Source organism: Natator depressus, chromosome 18, assembly GCF_965152275.1.
Source record: "Natator depressus isolate rNatDep1 chromosome 18, rNatDep2.hap1, whole genome shotgun sequence".
In the NCBI taxonomy this organism is placed as follows: Eukaryota; Metazoa; Chordata; order Testudines; family Cheloniidae; genus Natator; species Natator depressus.
The window spans coordinates 9653612-9674137 of record NC_134251.1 but is presented as its reverse complement, the minus strand read 5'-3'; the positions used below and the strand labels follow the sequence as shown (position 1 = coordinate 9674137).

At 48.9% G+C, this 20526-nt stretch overlaps 1 protein-coding gene across 9 annotated transcripts in view; it reads left to right on the top strand.

The window, feature by feature from the left end:
• KAZN (kazrin, periplakin interacting protein) overlaps positions 1–20526 on the top strand; it is a 712699-nt gene that overhangs the window by 670076 nt on the left and 22097 nt on the right. For 8 of the 9 annotated variants that reach the window (XM_074934070.1, XM_074934068.1, XM_074934073.1 and 5 more), the window contains 3 exons: positions 14865–15070; positions 15862–15980; positions 18925–19156. In XM_074934070.1, coding sequence (XP_074790171.1) covers positions 14865–15070; positions 15862–15980; positions 18925–19156 — 557 coding nt within the window. Of the gene's footprint in view, positions 1–14864; positions 15071–15856; positions 15981–18924; positions 19157–20526 lie in introns of those variants that run through there. The other variant, XM_074934075.1, reaches the window with a different exon arrangement.

The following is a 20526-nucleotide window of genomic DNA, read 5'->3' as shown; positions in this document are numbered from 1 at the left end:
ATGCAAGGAGGTCTAACTCAGGGGAATGGGATGAAATCAAGGAAGGGGTAACTTGAGGTTGAATATCAGAGGAAACATTCTGACAGTGAGATCTACAGGGCCAAGAAAAGATGTGGGATTTCCACTGTCTGGTCTATTTAAAACTAGACTAGTTAAAGCACTAGATAAAATACTGAAAGGAACCATCCTGCATTTGGCTCTGGGAGGGAATAGAGGTCCAAAGAGTGGTCCAGAAGATCAGACAAGATGATCATGATAGTCCCTTCAGGCCTTAAACTCTGTGAGCCTTGCCTAGTAGTCTGCCAACTGAAACCTTTAGAGACCTACGCACTATGGCAGTGGTTCTCAAACTTTAGCAACCCGAGGACCCCCATTTTGATTTAAAATTTTTCATAGACTGCGGCCCTGGCCGAATTCCTCTCCCAACCTCTTCACACACGTACAAGGAAACACAGCTACAGCAGCTGTATTCTCAGCCAACCCCATTAGCTCCTCCCTCACTTCAGAATCCAGTTTAAATCTAGCCTCTTCATAGCAGATCCTTAGCTGGTGTATTTTGGCCTCTCTCTATGGAAAACAGTGGAGTTACACCAATACACACCAGCTGTGAATCTGGCCCTTTCTTTTTAAAACCCACATCGGCTTGCTCCAGCCTACCTGTCGCACTGTCTATCTCTTGCCTTCCCTGTTTGCTCCATCCACTCATCTTGTACCGGTCTCCTGTGTGGCCCTCCCTGCAATCTGACCACTGCTGGTGCAAGAATATTCCTTTCTGTAGCTCTTCTAACAGCTTTCCTAAATCTTTCCACTAGAGTTGGGTGAAATATTTCAACCTACATCTTTATTTTCTCTGAAAAAAGGCAGATTTGGTGACACTGAAACCAATTTGTGTTGATTTCACCTAATTGTTTCAGTCAGGGGGAAAAAACATTTTAAAAAAATCATATTGTGTTTCAAAATTTTTTTTCAGTGAAACTTTTCGACTTCTTGATTTGATTGGACTTTTTGTTTTGAAAGTTTTTTAATTTTCTTTATAAAAAAAATTTAAAATGTATAAAGAAATGCTCAAAATCTAAACATTTCAGGTCAAATAAAATGTTTTATTTCAGCCAAAAATTATTTTTCCCAACTCTCGATTCACTGAAAAGTTTGAAAACTGTTTGCAATTTGACCCAAAATATTTTTAAAATTTATTTTTCAAAATTGCCACTGAACCAAAAAAAATCCATTATTCACCCAGCTCCAACCTCCACCTCATTGAGTCTGTTTTATTTCACATCTTGGCCAAGGAGACATTTTTCTCCTTGTCTATACCACTTTATTTCATTCTTCTCCAGCAGTTATGCATCTCTCCAATTGTAGTATATAACTCCATGGTAGAGTTTGCAAAAATTCTCTGTACAATGTATAGTTAATTGCCTTATGGTGTCAAAACCTACCATATGCATTAAGCAACTAGGCCAGTGCAGAGATTTCAGTACAGAGTGGATGTTCTTAGACCTGGAAAGGTCAATTAAAAGCAAGGCCTACCCCCAAACCTTTGGCACATGCTGATGGGAGTCAGACTCACCCTGCTGAAATGAAAGGTGGAGAGATCTCAAGAATTCATCAGAGAGTTAACAGTGATTGACAGTTGTAATATTGCCCCAGCTTTTCCACGGGTTACCAGCAAAGAATCCTTTACACCAGCGCCCCGGATTGCGGCACTAAGTCATGTGATGCTACGGAGAGTATTTGGACACTGAGGAATATGGGCCTATGGACTGATCCCAGGCCACACCAGGATGGAGCTCAGCGCGCTCTGATGTGATAGGCCTGTAGACCTGCTGGCACAAGGGTGTGCAAGGCCATAACAGAGCTGCTCCTGGGACCTCAGCTAGCGAGGCCAGTAGGATCCCATGACTAATAATGACGTTGTCAAATGCAGCTCCTGAAGGCAATACCCTCTGAGGGGATAGGCAGCATTACTAGAAGTACACAGCAAACCAATACCGTGTGTATGGCTGCGGCATGATCTAAACTGTATGGTGCCTTCTTCCCCTATGAAATCATGCAGGCAGTGTAATTAAAAACAACCATATGTAAAGATGGGCCTGATTTAACATCCCAACTCTGGGGCTGTTCAGATTCAGGACTGGACCATCTGTCTAGTCTTGTCTCTCACAGTATTTTTAACACCCCTGACATCGTGGTATCCAAGTGCAATCCGCTGATCTGAAGCTGATTGTTGCGTCCATCTCTACAACAGAGTAAACTGAAGCCCAGAATATCCAATGTCTCTTGAACTTTCGATCCGGATTAGGCCCATGTCAACTAGCAAAGGAACCTGCGTCAAACTGAATCCCAAACGCTTGTTGGTTTTACAGCTCCACAAGAGAGCCCACGTTGGTTGCTCAAGAAACTAACCCCGCCGTGGTAATGACCTTGAGCAATGGACACAACCTGGGACATGCTGTGGCTTTTGGAATGGAAAAGGACTTAAATATCAATGAAGGCAACTGAACGGAGAGTGCATTGATCGTCTAAGGTAGCAGCCTTGGGTGAAGAGCTACAATTTGTGCCATCCCTAGAGCTGCTTGATTTTGTAAGAGGCAAGGAGCAACAGCGGCACTGCCTGCAAAAGCAACACTCGGAAGATCCTGGATTCTGCAGAAGGGCACGAACATTTGCCTAAAGCATGGGAGCACCGTGCCTGGCCAGTGGAATCCCACACGATAAGCTGGTTTCCTGTAAGGGTTTGCATTACTCACACCCTTCTGCGTATTTGGCCGCATGCTTCCATGCCCGATGTTGCCCTGTGCGGTGCTAGTCAGAGATGCGCAAAATGCAGCCGGGAGGCCTGGCAGAGCTGATGGTCATGAAACCTGCCCCACAGCTGCATAACCACCGGCTGAAGACAAGGGTAACCAACAGCAGGTCAGCAAACTCAAACACCAAAACTATTCCGTTTCAGGTGCTTCCTGATCCATATCAACATGTGACACAATGTCAGGGCAGAGAGATTTCTCTTAGGTCTTGGATTCTACAAGCCACAAGTAATCCTTTTCTTTTTACAGGGGACAAGACAGTCATCTGAAAGGGATCAATGTAATCCACACAACCGGTGTGGCTCTCTGTATCCCTCTCATGGTTGAATCAAGTATACATCTACTGCCTCTTGGCTAATGCACCTGCTCCTTTAGTTCAAGCAGCAGTAGATCCTGCTTTTAGATGCTGAGGTGCTGTGTTCAGCCCTGCCTGATGATCCAGCCAAGGGCATCGTTACATACGCACCAAAAAGGGAGAGGAATTGTTTAGCATGGTGCATGGGGAAGTAATGAGATGAAACCAAGAAAAGGGAAACGTGGCTGATTATGGGGAAAACATCCTGTTAGCAAGACTGATTGATTAGAATGTGGAAGACCCATGTCTGGGGACATTTAAAACTACACTGGACTAAATTCGGAAACACATTGAGCCTGAACCTTGGCTGTTTTAATCAGCATAGGTCTGCTGATTTCACTGGACCTACGCCAATTTATACCAGCTGAGGGACTGGCCCATTGCGAGGAATAATCCTGGCACTGGTCCCTGGTGGGATGGACTGGATCTGTCATTCAGATTGGTCAGCGATCCCCTTTCTCGTTCATTTTTACCAGACCCCAAGTTTGGCTGGGCTTTGTTAAAGTGCCTGTCGCGTCATCTTTAGCGATCAGTTCTTAGTGGACATGCAGATGAAAACCATTGCGCTAGCTGGGCACGAGTTAGCAACTCAAGTAACCCATTGATCATAAAGAACTGGATCAATATTGCCTCCTACTTCCCCTGGTAAATCTAGCACACCGCCACTGCTGACTCCAGTGGAATTGTTCCACTGTAAACAAGCGCAGAGGGTGAAAGAGAGAACGTCCTACAGCGAGACAAGGGCTGGGTGTGAAAGCAATGCTGGATGGAACTTTGTTTCTCCTAGATCTTGCCCACACAGTTATCCTGCAGCCAGCTTCCAGGTAAAGACAAGAAGAGAAAAGGAGAAAGAGGGTGAGGGAGGTCTGGGATGGTTTGATACAAGGAGTGAATGATCAAACTGCTGTGCTCACCTTGCTTCTCGACACCAAACATGCCTGTAATTTGACTGGCATTTGTCTGCATCTTTTAAAACACTTTATCTGAAAACAAAGCGTTATTTGGAAGCAGTTGATCCAGGGGAATACGTTACATTTTGTTGTTAATGTGTTTTTAGAAAACATGAATATGGATGGACATAGCATCAGCATCCCTGAGCACCAGGTGCCCTGATCTGAGGTGCCTCTGCCCTCATGAGCTGCCACAATGGCCACTTGGCACCATGAGCAACCAGACATAAGTTAGAGCAGCCTTTGGGCTGCTCTAATGTTCACTTGACACTGGATCGGTCTCCAGGATCCAGGGGCCGCAATGGTGGCATAAAGTCACCTTTATCCTTCCTCCATTGCCTGGTGATGAACCCAGCTCAGCCAGACCCAAGCATCTTTATCACTCTAGGAAACATGTTCAAGAATTTGTTTGGGTTATTTTAATAGCTGACCTGTCCTAAGCCCTTCAAAATTCTCCTAGCTAACTCATCTGGGGCCAGGACCTTGTTTTGAAGAGTAAAATGGCACTCTCTCTTCCCTCCCCATCGTCATCCTGTTAAAGAGTAGACAAGTACCTGGCTGGTACATTTTCATTCTGGTTTTACAAAAGCCGCTTTTCCTAGGGTTTTTTGGTTTTTCCATCCTAACCTCGATCGACGATACTGGGCCTGTGGACTCATGTGTCAAAAAGTAAGCCTCATGCACACAAGATGGAAAAAAAAAAAACCACCTTGCTAATCTCACAACAAGCCTGAGCATTTAGCTCTGCAACAAAGTCTTAATGTACTCTTGAGATCTGACCAGCTTTACAGTGTGTGTTTATCCAATCCCCATTTACGCAGCAAAACCACCATGATCGGACCAAGAAATATCCCCATTCTCCACACCTGAGCCGCTCACACCGGGCCTTTTCTGCCATCAGCTACACACCAGCGTAAGCAAGATCAGCTCGGAACATGTGGAATCTTCCCATACTTGGTTCTTTACTTACATGGCAAACATTAGCCCCTGCACCACTCAAGTCCCACTTAGACGCTGGTTTGAGGAGTAAGTGAGCCTTAAAGACTGTGTGCCGTTTGTCACAGTCCTCTGCACAGGGGCGCATTTCACTCCAACAGAAATTCTGGATCAAGTGGCTGGCATGGGCAGCTGCAATGGCATTATGGAGGAAATTCTCCCCACTTTTTTTCGTCCCCGTTTTCCCGGTATTATTAACCATAATGCACATCGGCTGCTCTTTTATTACAACCCTTCCTCACTTCTAGCACCTATTCACATTTAACACAGCATTGTTGATAACAAACAAGACAATGGACTGAAGTTTCATCCTATCTCCATAAGGAACGATGTTTGGCTAATGTAGTGCAGTACCCCCAGATTTGCCTTCTGTTGTGTCTCCAGGCAGTATATCCAGGGGTGCTGGAACAATTTGTATTGGATTGCTTGAACAATTTGGGGGTGCTGAGAGCCATTGAACCAAACTGTAAACCCTGTGTATGATGGAAACCACTTCAAGCCAGGGGGTGCAGCAGCACCCCTATGTCCCTCACCTATAAGTATATTGTGCTTCCTAATGCAGTCAAAATCTAAACTCCTACAATGCTGCTTTGTCCCCTTTTCACACCAAGGGGCTGTTCTCCACAGCATCACTCCCCTTGGCATACTGCAGTCAGTGATGGAGTAATGGAGCGGTGATTACTGTGGCCTTTTTTACTGATCCTGGGGTTCCTAAGGAAGTCTCTGCTGCAGAGCTCGTGTGAACCACGTCTCTGTGCAGAGGAGTTTGGCATTTTCCCCCAGCAGACATAGGACCATCTCACACAGGCATCATGCTAGTTCGTAGAGTTCAGGAGAACTGGCAGCTTCTGAGCCTTTCGGGGACCTCAGAACTAGCTAGTTGGGATACAGCGGGTCAGGTCTGACATAGGGGGCACATGGCGATGCTAGTGAGCCAATGAGTTGTTAGACTGGAGTTGTAAATGGGGCCTTTACCTGACCTTCCTTTATGGGCTCAACGTTTTGAGCCCAGATGTAATTGTGGGAGCAGTTTTGTGGGTAAGACATGGAAGAGTCTCAGACCCAGGAGCATTCAGGGAGTTAACTATCTACCTGCTTTCATTTGTGCCCCTAAACAAACGTGCCTGAAGCTATTTGCCATTGAAATTGCAGGTGCACAAAGGAAGGGCAGGTTTTAAAAACCAAGGCCATAGACTCTGCACCTTTCACCTCAAGGCAGCAACGTGTGGCACAGACATGAATGAACTAAGTCTCATGCCTTGGAAGTGGTATTTCCACATTTTTCAGGTGGGGAAACTGAGGCACAGCAAAGTGACATGCCTGACCCAAGTGAGCATCCGAGCCAAGAGTCAGAATCCAGAATTCCTATTTTCAATTCCCTACTTTGACCATAAGGCTGCTTTTTTCCCCTTCACCATCCTAAACATCCTCACCTCCCAGCTATACGACTACTAGTAAGGAAAGCTGCTTGCCTAGACTTAGAGTCGCTGTATACTAACATGCCTATGCATGCGTAAGGTCTGCTCAACTTCTAAACCTACTGGACAGTGTGGAGCGGGGAATTCTACCATGCACTGCTACTGAGCCGGGGGCAGGCGTTGGCTTGCACCACCCCTAGCACTGTCAGGAAGTCAATGGTGGTGGGCTAAAGCCAGCTATAAATATATGCTGTAGAGGATAGGCGTGCACTTTATGGCTGCTTCAAAGATAAACAGGGCTCCAAACCCAAGTCAGACCAGCGATCCAAACACCCCAGCCTTGAAGTTTGGACCCAAGCTCCTACCTGTGGGGTTAAGTTCTGTCTCCGGTTTATAGTAATGTTTCAGAAGCTGGGAATGGGCGACAGGAGATGGATCATTTGATGATGACCCGCTCCATTCATTCCCTCTGGGGCACCTGGCCTTGGCCACTGTCGGAAGACAGGACACTGGGCTAGATGGACCTTTGGTCTGACCCAGTGGGGCCATTCTTATTCCTAATCAGGATGCTCAATTCGATTCAGTCTGTGGCCCTTTGGCGATAGTTACAGAGCTCAGATACTACGGTGATGAGTGCTATAGAAAAACCTGAGACATGGCTTGGTGCCATACCGCTGAGCTGACACCCCCCCGCAGCATCATCTACCCAGACAGCCACGAATCTCACTAAGGCACTCAAGCATATATTTTGTGTCTTAAGAAAACGTTTATTGCACCTATGCATTTCCTTGCCTTTGCATCTCCAGGGATGTAATGCAGTCATGATTACAGGCCACTGGCTTTTGGGACTTGATGGAAAGCAGAAATAAAGACCTTCTTTTATGATAATACAAAGCATTAAAATAGCAGTAGAACATTTGCGTTTTAAAAGCTTGTTAACAGATAGACGGTAATTTATCAGGGCATTTTTGCACGTAACGCCATGGAAAGGTGGTGTCAGTAGGACGCAGTATTGTTATTCCTAGAGTTTAATCACTTTGATCTTAGACTAAGAGGAAATCTGTATGAAGTTTTATCAGCTGGAGATTATTCTGGCAATCACATTGCTCAGAAGAGAGTTTAAAAAATGAGGAAGAAGTGACTAAAAGCTAACATATCGCCGGGTGTCATCACTTTTGGTGCCTCTAAATGACTAAAAATCACCACATCTGTCAGCAGAAAGTTTATCTGGACTGGTGGTTGCTGTGAACAAACCTCACAGCCTCACTGAAGCACGGGAAAGTTCTGTGGTTTATCTGCAGTTACCCAAAAGCCCCTTGGGTATAAAAATTTCTCCTCACTCTGCTTACCCCTCCTATTTGGGCTAGACCAGAAATACTGTACAATAGCTTCCTGTGTGTGGTATTTTAGGCTAAGATCCTGAAAAAGTGTATGCCCTGATCCTGTATTTTGACCTGAGTGAGCAGATGGGGCTCCGTGCAGGTTCAATAGTCTGCCTGTATGGATGACAACATGGGATCAGTGCTGTACACGCATGTTTAACTTCAGTCATAGAAGCATAGAATATCAGGGTTGGAAGGGACCTCAGGAGGTCATCTAGTCCAACTCCCTGCTCAAAGCAGGACCAATCACCAATTTTTGCCCTAGATCCCTAAATGGCCCCCTCAAGGATTGAACTCACAACCCTGGGTTCAGCAGGCCAATGCTCAAACCACTGAGCTATCCCTCCCCCCGTCATGTAAGTAGACCCACTGAAGTCAAAGTGTAAGTGTTTGCAGGATCAGGCAAATGGTGCTTTTAGTTTCTAGTCCCAGAGGCAACAAAATACAAAGGCATCCCAGATAGATAAATACATCTTCCCACGGCTGTGCTTTAGTGACTATGAGACTGTAACTGGCTCTGATAGAAACCCGGTCAGAATGCAGATGCACTCGGAGGACTATTTAGCAGTAACTCGTTCCGTGAATTTAGCCTTTTTGTGAATTGCCTGCGAGCACCTTGAGATTCTCTCAAATCCTAATCTGCTCTTTAGAATTAAATGCCCAGTACTCGTGAAATTCACCCTGCAGAGATCTAAGACCAGGTCTACACACCACTTAAGTAGGACTCAAGTGGCATTCCGACTCTCTGAATAATTCTTAGTCCTAGGATTGCCAGGCATCTGGTTTTCAACCGGAACGTCCGGTTGAAAAAGGCAGCGTCGACCGGAGTCGCCAGGGTCCCACCGGGCTGTTAAAAGTCCAGTCGGCAGCGCAGTGGGGACCTGGGGCTAAGGCAGGCTCCCTGCGGCTCCCAGAAGCCGCCACCAGGTTTCTGTGGCCCCTGGGTTCAGGGAGGCTCTGTGCACTGCCCCTGTCCCGAGGGCCGGCTCCGCAGCTCCCATTGGCCGGGAACCGCAACCAATGGGAGCTGCAGGGAGGCACCTGCAGGGGGTGGGTAAGGCGTGGAGCCTCCCTGGCCGACGGTGCATCTAGGGGCTGCAGGAACCTGCCGACTGCTTCCTGGGAGCCACGGTAAGTGCCACTGGGACCCTGCACATCAAACCTGTTCCCGCACCCCTGCCCCAGCCCGGACTCCCCTCCCGCACCCAAACTCCCTCCCAGACCCCGCACCTCCCCTAACACCCTGCCCCAGCCCTTTCCTGCACCCCAAGCCCCTCATCCCCAGCCCCACCCCCCCAGCCAGAGCCCTCACCCCCCGCCCCAGCCCGGTGAAAGTGAGTGAGGGTGGGGGAGAGTGAGAGACGGAGGCGGGCGGGGCAGGGAATGGAGCGAACAGAGGCAGGGGTGTTCGGTTTTGTGCAATTAGAAAGTTGGCAACCCTACTTAGTCTGCAGCTCATTTATGAGAACTAGGATTGCCAACCCTCCCGGGAGTCTCCTGGAATCAGGCTCTATCTCCCCGAGGCCACTGAAGCCAAATAGGGAGATTTTAGGCACTAAAAGTCTAGTGGTGCAGTGAGGCTAAGGCAGGCTCCCTGCCTGCCAAGGCCCCATGCCACTCCCAGAAGCGGCCGGCACATCCCTGCGGTCCTGGTGGGAGGCAGAGTGTCTCCACGTGCTGCCCCTGCCCCGAGCACAGACTCCACAGCTCCCATTGGCCGGGAACTGTGGCCAATGGGAGCTGTGGGGGCGGTGCTCGCAGGCCCCCGGGCCCGCCCCCAGGTCCTGCAGGGACGTGCCAGCCACTTCCAGGAGTGGCGCAGGGCCAGGTCAGCCAGGGAGCCTGCCTTAGCCCCGCTGCGCCGCCGACCGGGAGCCGCCCCAGGTAAGCGCTTCCTGGCCAGAGCCTGCACCCCCACCCCAACCCTGAGCCCCCCTCCAGCACCCAAACTCCCTCCCAGAGCTTGCACCCCACACCCCCTCCTGCACCCCTGCCCCAGGCTGAGCCTGGAGCCCCCTCCCACACTCCAAACCCCTTGGCTCCAGCCCAGAGCCTGCACCCACTCCCACACCCTAACTCCCTGCCCCAGCCCAGTGAAAGTGAGTGAGGGTGGGGGAAGATAGAGCAATGGGGGGGCAGGATGGAGTGAGTGGGGCAGGGCCTGGGATAAGGTGTAGGGCGGGGCAGGGGCCAGGGTGTTTGGATTTGTGTGATTAGACAGTTAGCAACCCTAATGAGGGCCCATTGGAAGAAGTCAAATAAATTAATAATTTGAGATGCATTTGTCAGGTAATATGGCATTGTTTCTATTTCTTGATTGGATTAGTATAACAAGCAGTACATTCTCCGCCACACCTCTCCCCCGTGGATTTTGCCACCACTCGTGCAGGTGAGAGGTTGATTAAAGGGCACCCAGAAGTGTTATATTCACAGACAGCTCTGGGTGTTTTCTTGGATATATCTTATTAGTTTAGCTCTGCAACTGCAACGCAGCAGACAACCACTATGGATGTGTTAACGGGAATTCACACCCTTGCAGCAAAAACACCTCCCTGAACAGCTAATCACATTCACACCAACTCTACATGCCTTGCACTACTAACACAAAAGCGAATAATGTGTCAAACAAAACCAGCCATATTTTCTCAATTTCAAAACGCTGATGATTTTTGTTGAACCTTTGACAGAAGAAAAAAGCAGGAGGAACTGGTCACAAAAATAAATCAGTCAGGTTTTTTGAACAAATACAGGACAGGTAACAATTTTCCACGTTGTGGCCCCAGGCCTGAATATACTTAAACATATGCTCCACTTTACTACCATAAATGGAGCCATTGAAATCAATGCTACTATTCACATGCTAAAAGATAATGCAGGACCTGCACCTATACCAACCACACTCCTACAAATATTTATGCCTATGTTCAACTTGAAGCACATAGAATCATAGAATATCAAGGTTGGAAGGGACCTTAGGAGATCATCTAGTCCAACCCCCCCTGCTCAAAGCAGGACCAATCCCCAATTTTTGCCCCAGATCCCTAAATGGCCCCCTCAAGGATTGAACTCACAACCCTGGGTTTAGCAGGCCAATGCTCAAACCACTGAGCTATCCCTTCACATAAGCAGTACCACTGAAGCAAATTAAGACTGTGCATATTTACAGAATCAAAGCCTGTTTTTAAAGGATCGCAATGTATTCTTTAGCATTTAGCCTGAAACTGCCACCAAACTTTAGTTTTAGGGGGGAAAGTACTGCTCTTTCATTGATAAAGCCAACACCAAAGCAGTAACTTTACAGATACTAAACTCGGCACATTTCCCTCTATGCAGCCACATGGTTTATTTTGCAAATGTGTGTCATTTTTCCTAATGACATAGTGTTGCCCACTCCTACGGTATCTGGTACTTCCCCCCCCCAAAGAGTCCCAGCTCCTGGACTGACATGATTAGAGAAGAATCTTAGCTGTCCATATTTTTTTAAAGGGCTAGACGCTCCCTACATGATTTCACAGAAGAATTTGCAAATGTGACCCGAGTGCCCTCTTAAAGGCTCAACACAAGGCAAAGGAAAAGCAGCTAAAGTTCCTGATTTTTCAGTAAATCTCATGCTTTTAACATTCTGATTCATGACCTTTTGAATGCCTGGAGTAAGCACCACTGTAATCACTCATGATCACAGAGCCACCATTTCTGACTCGTCCTCCTGTAATTGAGAGCTCACTTTTATTACTACTCATCATCTTAACGAACCTTTAACTAAAAGAGGGGAGCCTACCTGCAAATGTAAAGCAGACCCAGATCCCTGTGGAACGATTGCAGGGAGTTCCAGCCACAGCGTGCTTCCTGCTCTTCTTCCCAGATCATCCATCCAGGCCTACAGGCAGCCCAGATTTAATGAGACCAGGGACAGCAATGTAAAGATGGGAGAGTTTTTCCCCCACCGTTGTGTAGAATACTTAAAAACCCAGGTTGCCTTAAGCATGGCAGGGTGTTCCAATGTGCAAATGCAGACACAAATATCGCTGATGCTCAGGCCTTTACCATTTGTCAAAGACAAATGAATCAAGGAGACAGCAAAGGCACTGAAGCCATGATCAGGGTCCAAGACATCACCCTATAAACTTACCTATATGGAAAAGGCTGAAGATCCAAGCTGAGAGTTTGCAATGCACTTGCTCTTAGAAACCACTTCCCCTCCGCACTGGCTGTATTAGTGCTCACACGAAACACCTGTGCATCCTATTTAGTGCACAGCTCATGCTCACAGCCCACCTGATAGCTATTGGGGACATACACAGGCCAGTGGCATATCACTTCCAACCTGTGTGCTAGGCCCATGTGGCAATATAAAGCGCTCACAGGGCATGTCCCTTTCTTTGGGCGATTTATTGAACACTTGTAAAGAAGAGGAGAAAGGGATTTCAAGTGTTCCCCTCAGCTCATTACAATAAGGACCCAGCTGAAAGCTGGAGGAAAGGCAAAGGAACACGCCCAGTTTGTGCACCGAGGAAAACCCTGCACCTGTGCAGTTAAACTAGCTAAGTGCATCATGAAGAATCGCCCACTAGGAGAACCAGTGTCCCCTATCAGGGAACAAGGAGCCTTGAAAACAAAGCAACTTTAAAGCTTCTGCTTACAACCGCAGCCTGCTTGGCTTTTTGCTGCAGCTTTAAAGACACAGTAATGACGACTGAAATTCAGCTCTGTACAGAGGAGCCTGCACAGGGCCCAGGCAACGCTGACAGCCTGCCTGAGCCGTGTTGCGAGGCCTGCAGTTTCATTCACGTCGGGCAGGGGTTTGTACTTCCCCTCTGCACAGGGGGAGTGAAAGGCCCCCCCGAAGCGCATTGTCAGCAGGCCTCAGGTTTGGCAACTGCCACGCAGGGAGGTGGGTCCCGCAGCTCCAGCGGACGTCAGCCAGAGGGGTTGACAGACAGCTGGCGCTCAGCCTTGCGGGATGAGGCCAGGAGCGAAAAATATGACGTCCCTGACAGGATGCACAGCCAGCCACATGTGCGGGCGCTTCCATACAGCTGGTTCAACAGGGACCTGGGCAGCTGCGCCTAGCGAGGCAGCATGGGGGTAGGATGAGCTGAGCTAGGGGTGGGGAAAGGGGCAGGCGAATGCCCCGATCTCTTGGTAAAGGCCAGTCTTTCTCTTCTTCATTGCAGTGCATTGATTTGGAAGGTATTTTTGAGAAGCTGGCCATATTCCTAGCCCATGGGCTGTGAGGACACACCCCGCTAGTTATTCCTAGGGACTCCCATCCCCGCCAACCTATCCTCCTCCCTATGTATCCCATCAATCTGTTTTGCCTAAGATTATGGCCAGCTAGCAGAAAACCAATCCATGCACAGAGCAAAAAACCCTCCCCTGCCATCCAGAGTATGCAAATTGCTGCATCGCCTTGGGTTTCAGAGGTCCCGAAAGCCTGTTTAGCCCAGCTTGGAGCCTTTCTTTGCTGGTAATCAGCCTGATGGATGGGCAGCTAATGCCCTACTGTGCGAGTGATCCCTTGGGGGTGATCGGTCTGTGCCTATTGGCGATATGTCTCTTTGCAATGAGCAGCATTGGCATTTCCCTTCCAACCAGTCAGTTCTTTTCCTCTCCTTCCAGGAGCCCTGGTGTTTCCCTGCAAACAGAGAGAGGAAGAGGCTGTGTGGTAGCCTGGTCGAATAAACAGACCTGGGTCCCGTTCCGGCAGCGTTTGGATTTGGCTGTGCCCCTGGCAGTGAGATGGGGAGCGACAAAGGGTTTAGCGCAGCTCCTCCTGCCTCTGCTGGGATGGGGAAGCAAGATGAGCCTTCACCACAAGCCACACAAATAGAGCCGGGGGGCCCTGCCGTTCTGGAGCACCCAACAGACTCAGGGGCTTGCCCATTCTCCCCTTCCCTCAATGGGACTAGAGTCAACTCTGCCAAATGCCCCCTTCTCTATTAGTAGCACTGGGGCTGGGGAGGGAGAAGGAGTCACCTGACGCCCCTGCTCTGGCAGCGCGGGCCATGCTTGCCTGGAGCCTCATAAGGAAGGTCTGAGAGGGAAGTCCCCATCCATCTCACCTAGCAGAACTGCTGCCGACCAACCATGGGGAAGTGTTCAGCCCCTCTCGTGACCTAAGGAGGAGCCGGCACGAGAGTCAGCATCAGTGAAGGGCAGTAGCTACTGGATACGCCCACTGATTCCCGCGACCAGCTGGCTGACACTGCTGAGTTGCCCCGTTTTCCTCCATCTGGCTCTTACCTCTTGCAGCCACAAGAGAGTCAATGCTTGTTTTCTATCAGGTCTTTATTTAGGAGACTGCTGTGTAGTAATTCCAGTGAAAGAGGAGACAGAAGGGTAACGGTCAGTATGTCAGTACACTACCTGGCTCCTCGATGGAGACATTACTGGGCAAGAAGATCTTCCGTAAAGGGTCCAGGGCTGAAATTGCACCAAGAGGGTGGGAAGATGGTCTGCCCCGATTAGACATTGGCTCAGGGCAGGGTCTCGGTGAGAGAGCTTTCAATCCCAGCCATTGTTGCTCAATGCTTCCTACTTCCTTCCAGTACTGTCTAGTGGCGCAATGTATCATTTCCCCTTTTAGTGGCTAGTCCACATGAGGGGTAAGAGCCTACTATTGCTATCTGCTACTGGAGTTACTGCTTTGGCTCAAGGCTTTGGTACTCAAGGACTGAGGCTCAAACCCTGCTGATGACAAGGCAGGCATTGTAAGACAGGTAATATTAGCAGAGCTGAAATGCGAGCCAGGCCAGGGTTCTCAGGTTCCAAGAACAGTGATGTGTTCGCATCAGCCTAAGCCATGACATTTTATGTCTCCAGCGGCTGGGCCAGGTTCCTGGAGCTAGAGCCGTCCGGGGAGATTTTGGAACCATTCCTAGCTGAAGTGTTAGATCCCCGTGAGCCCCTTGGGCAAGGAGCCCAGCAGCATTTCCACCGTTTGCTTTGTGTTCCAGATTCCGACAGCCTTTCCAGCCCCACTCGCCTAAGCCTCAGCCTGTCTGAAGGGGAGGAACAGGTGGACCGGCTGCAGCAGGTGGAGCTGGTCCGCACCACGCCCATGTCCCACTGGAAGGCAGGCACTGTGCAGGCATGGCTGGAGGTGGTCATGGCTATGCCCATGTACGTCAAAGCCTGTGGGGAGAACGTCAAGAGCGGGAAGGTAGGAGAGCAAGCTACGTCTCTGCACTGGTGTGTCTGCACCATTGGTAGCAATCTGCTGTCAGCGCCAAAGCACGTGAGCCCAAACAAGCCTCTGAGTGGCGAGGGGCTTCCAAAGCCAGAGCTGTGGCCACTTGTCCCAGCCCTACCCCATCCTCACTCGCAGCCAAGTTGTTTGGTGGGAAAAAGTGCCCAGGGTTCCCCAGTTAATGCAGGGGATTGTTAGGCCTCCGAGTCACTAGCACAACCCGACCTGCTCTGTCATCCCCCCCACACACGCAGGCTGGGCACTGCTGAGCCTTCTCCACTGTAGCTTCTGCCATTTGCAACAGTTTTCTACCTCGTTGCAAAGCTCAGCTTCCCCCCTTTGCCCTCACCCACTGTTGTTAGTTAATCTCTGTTGATGTTGTTTTTTCATTGGTAGGCTTTTCTATGATACGCTCCCCTAGAGGATGAATCCGTTAATTCATCCTCACAGGACCTCTGCGAGGGTGGGGGGGAAATCATTATCCCCATTTCACAGATGGAGACACCGAGGCACAAAGACTAAGTGCCATGTCCGAGATAACAGAGGGAATTTGTGGCAGAGCCAAGAACAGAACCCAAATTGCCTAGGCCCCAGTCTGACACCTTAACCACTTCCTCCCTTCTTCTCTATAGTTTTGTTAGTTACGCTGTAAAGCATTTTGGGGTATAGTTTACAAGAACCCACCCAGCATACTGCATTGCTGGTATGTAAGTGACCAAAGTCAATGGTTGAGTTTTGTTGTTGTTTTTTTTCTTGGAGAGCAGATGTTGCTAAGTTTGAGCGATGAAGATTTGGCGACAGGGCTTGGCGTCTGTAGCTCCCTTCACCGCCGCAAACTCAGGCTGGCAATAGAGGATTACAGGGATGCAGAAGCAGGCAAATGGTAAGCTCTCCCCGTGGGCATCAGAACCCAACTTTCTGCATTCATTGTGTGTCTGCATGTGTATGCTTGTGTGTGCATACACGTGCCCACGTGTGTGTGCGTGTCTGTATGTATGTGTACATGAGAATGTACGCATGCATATGCATACATGTGTATTGATGTGTGCATGTGTGTGTTTACATATTCTCCTCAGACAGCAGCCAAATTATCTGGGGGGCGGGGGGCAGGCGGGAAAGAAAAAAAGAGTGAGAGAACGAGAGAGAGGGAAAAAAACAAATGTCAGGGAACAATTCTTACTGCTGTGCTCAGTGCGAGAGAAAACTCACTTTAACAAAACTGACACTTCTGTTTTGCATAATTACTTCCTTCAGTGACGTCCCCCTCATTTTTGCTCTGCTAATTAATCAACTCTAGCATGTGGTGCTGCTCCTCACAGAGCTGGCCTGGGTGATTAAAAAAAGAAAGAAATCAAACTGTCTCCTGCATTTAAAGCCACAAAACCACCAACAACATAAACACCCCGGTGAGCTTTGGGAGTGAGCCTGGCTAGCAATTCAGCAAAGAGGCTAGAGCAAGATTTTCCTAAAATCCAATGACCCCAGTGGAAGCAAAACCAATAGCTGTCAGTCTTGTACCTGGTAGTATTCAGTGTTATGGAGCTATCTCCTCTGTTTCCTCGTGTAGGATTTAAATCAAATGAAGCAGTCTAGAAGAATCCATTCCCAGGGTTTACATAAGGCCCACCAAGCTAGGACAGGTTACCTACTGGAGAGGTATAGGCAGGTTGGATGGATTGAGTGAAGCTGCTATTCTGTCTTCACCTTCAGACTAGATCTTAAAGCTTTAAAACCAGGTTCTGCATCGTCTGGGGCTTAGTCAGGACTATTCTGTCCTAGAACCTTTTAATGATTGGTGGCTGCACTGTAGTATTCAGCTTCTCAGACTGGGGTTGAATTGCGAACAACATGCCCCTCCAGTTTTCCGTTCCTCGCAGAGATTCATTATTTGCCAGGAGTGGAGAGAAGCACAGGGAAGGAGCCAGGCTCAGGGGCAGGACCCGTCCCCTCTCTGCCAATGCAGAGGACCCCAGAGACGGCAAAACTTTGCTGCTCTGCTGCTCGAGGGCGGATGAGATTTGGGAAGGCCACAGCTGCATACGACATTGGCGCCTTGCACAGCCCAGAGCTGAGCCTCTGAGGAGTGGGCCCAGGGGAGCAGTGATGGGTCGGGGGATCTTCTACTACAGACCTCTGCTGGCTATTGTACCCCTGCAGATCACTGGGGCTGGAGCCACAGAAGAGTCTAGCCTCACACAGGCAGCTGCTCTGCTCCCTGGGGCCAAGAACACCAAACCCTAGCTCAGCTCCCAGACCTGGGTGCTGCTTTCCAGACTCTGTCTCGACATAACTGTCATACCAGCGCTTAGACATGGCTCGTGCTTAAATCCCTTGTGACTGGCAGCTCCAGGTCTGCAAGTACCTGGCTTCATGGGAACAGAAAGAAATGACAGGCATTAACCATTTGTGAATGGCTATTTCACCTGCTTTTTTAAGCATTTTTCATTGTTGCCCACCAATGAGATTCGTTCTGGGAAAACTCTGTCTCCACAGAGTAAGAGAGGAAAGCAGCTAGTCAACAGAGTGTGCTGTAAATGACTCTTACGCTTCCTTACCAATGCTAAGGGAGACAATTGGAAAGACTATTCTGCTTTGAAGCCAGGCTTTCTGCTCAGTTTCTGCTTTATTATAAACTTCAGAGCTGGGAATAGGGATGGCGAGGCTAGATTAATGAAGGATTAATTAATCCTTTAATTAATTAATTAATCTATTGAATGATGTAGAGCCAGCTGCCACAGCAGCTGGGCAACTCCCGTCTAGTTGTAAGTGAACAAACACATGTCTGTGCCAGCAGATCACAGGTGTGTCTCTAAGGAAGCACATGGGGTTATAGACCTGTAAATACATAGGGCAAGCATTGTGAGAATCAGGCTCAGAGTGGCTTGTTTCTTCCTCCTGTAATGGGTGGTGTTTTGAATCGTGTAATCAGTGAAGGCATCTAGTGATTAACATGGACACACGTCTCCTGGTGCTGTGACTCGCCCCTGTTTGCATTCGCTTACAACACATAAGGCAGACATGAGAAGTGTGCAGAAATGTATGCTCCTGGATTTGCCTGTCCCATTGAAAAAAACACACATCCTCACCAACGGTCTTCCATGTTGCAATGCTGACCTCCTGTGGCTAGCTGGTGAGCAGCACGGGTGTAGGCCTCTTTCTGTGGAGGTGACTCCAGGGATTCCTTTAAAATTATTCAATTATTATCCAATATTTATCCAATTATTCAGGCAAACCTGAATAACTGCACCCATCTCAGATTGGCATTTGTTTCAAAGGGGGAAAGTCACAATAATCAACCCAGCACCAAACAGTCAGCACACTTCCTGCTTTGTTTTTAAATGTAGGGAGCAAAAAACAACTTTCCTTGTAGACATTAAAGCATACATAGAATCCCAACAGTATTCAGGCCCTGATCCATCAGAAGACTTAAGCACGTGCTTGGCTTTATGCATGTTAGTGTCCCCACTCCAGTCCATGGAATCTGTATAGAGACTTATAACAGAGCTGCCATGCTTTTTGCCTGCCCAGAGCTCATCCCTAACTCACATGTGCCACACTCCTACCCCTTCTCTGGCATGCCCCCTAAGCCAGGTGGAGGTAGGAACTGCTGGGGGTTTAAATCAGTGGGTAGTTCTCCTCCACAAAGGGAATTTTCCACTGGCAAAAAGCTCAGTGGCACAAAGTGACTGGAGTGGACCAGAGAATCTGGCCCATTGCCTGCACAGACCTTGTGCAAGGTATTTGCATGATTTTTAACACCGGGTAGCAGAAGCGTCATGCACTTTGATGACCTTCCTTACACCTCCTGTCTTCCTTACACTCCACAGCTTGTCTAAAGCCTCTGAACTGGATCACCACTGGGTAGCCAAGGCCTGGCTGAATGATATTGGGCTGTCTCAGTATTCCCAGGCTTTCCAAAATCACCTCGTGGATGGAAGGATGCTGAACTCGCTGATGAAACGAGACTTGGAGAAGTACCTTAATGTGTCTAAAAAGTTCCACCAGGTCAGCATATTGCTGGGAATAGAGCTGCTTTTTCAAGTCAACTTCAGCAAAGAGGTGAGATGAGAAATGGTTAAAACAGGTGGTTTGGTTTGCCAAACAATTAGCCTTTCATAGAATCCTAGAATATCAGGGTTGGAAGGGACCTCAGGAGGTCATCTAGTCCAACCCCCTGCTCAAAGCAGGACCAACCCAAACTTTCTATCGCTCCAGGCCAGTGCAATTCCTCTGAGTGCTCTCCATTCCCAGTTCCTGTCTCGAATAGATCAGTTACATTAGGGACAGTGCACCCGCGTCTCCCATTGGCCTTCTTTTATAGAAATAGCCGTACCACTCAGCAACTCCAGGGAGTGGAGATTTCAGAGTTTGTCGACTTTGCCGGAGCAGCCCTCGCCTCGGGTTACCATAATCCAGGTTTTCCTGGGTATTGCCTCTCTTTTGATCCTCCACCTTCTGTCTCAGTGGATTATGGGATGTTTGGGATTTTTGCAGAGCAGTCGTTGTAGCTCAGAAAAAGCCCCGATTGGTCCACATCCCAATTGGTCCCTCCCTGCAACCGCAGCTGATTGGTCCATTCCACTGCAGCCACACCTGCCGAATTCCACCGCTCCAGGCCCCGGATCCCAGTCCCAGGGGGAGAGGGGGGTTCTGCAGGGAAGCGCTGACTGATGGTTGGCGGTGTGTCCTAGGCTTGCACCAGCCACCCTGCCACCGAGAGTGGGAGCTACACTGCCCCTCCCAACTCAAGAGTGAGGCTGCAGGTATCCACTCCCACCCCGCCCCCCAGGTAGCCCTCCCAGTACACACACACCCCTCCCACACCCCCCAGATACCCCCTCCAGTACCCCCAACTGTACAGTCCCTCCGGCTCCCTCTAGCCCCTCCTTCTCCAGCTCCCCCACCCTCTGGCAGTGTCCTCTTTTTGGGAACCTGAAATATGTAACTCTGCCCTCTCCCAACAAAGCACCTTCAAAATGGAACCAGGAACAAAATAACCCCTTAGCTTGGGCAAGGAAGGAGAACAAAAGGGCTGCACTGAACCCTGTTGTTGGGAGATTTGGCAATTGGTCAGGTAATGTTAACCCATTTTGTTTCCCCAACATCAAGTGATTCTTCTTCTTAGACAGCTGAATGGACGGATAGGTAGATACGATTGTTTGTAGTGTTGCAGCGGTGTGAGTCTCAGGATGTTAGAGACAAGGTGGGTGGGGTCATATCTCTTATTGGACCAACTTCTGTGGGTGAAAGAGACAGACTTTTGCGCTTACATGGGTCCTGAAGAAGAATTTTGTATAAGCTGGAGAGGTGGTCTCTTTCATCAACAGATGTCGGTCTAATCAAATGCATTACCGCACCCACCTTGTCTCTCTAGATAGTTAGTTACATAGCAAAGGGAAATCATAATTCAAGAAGTGATCCCTCCTGTT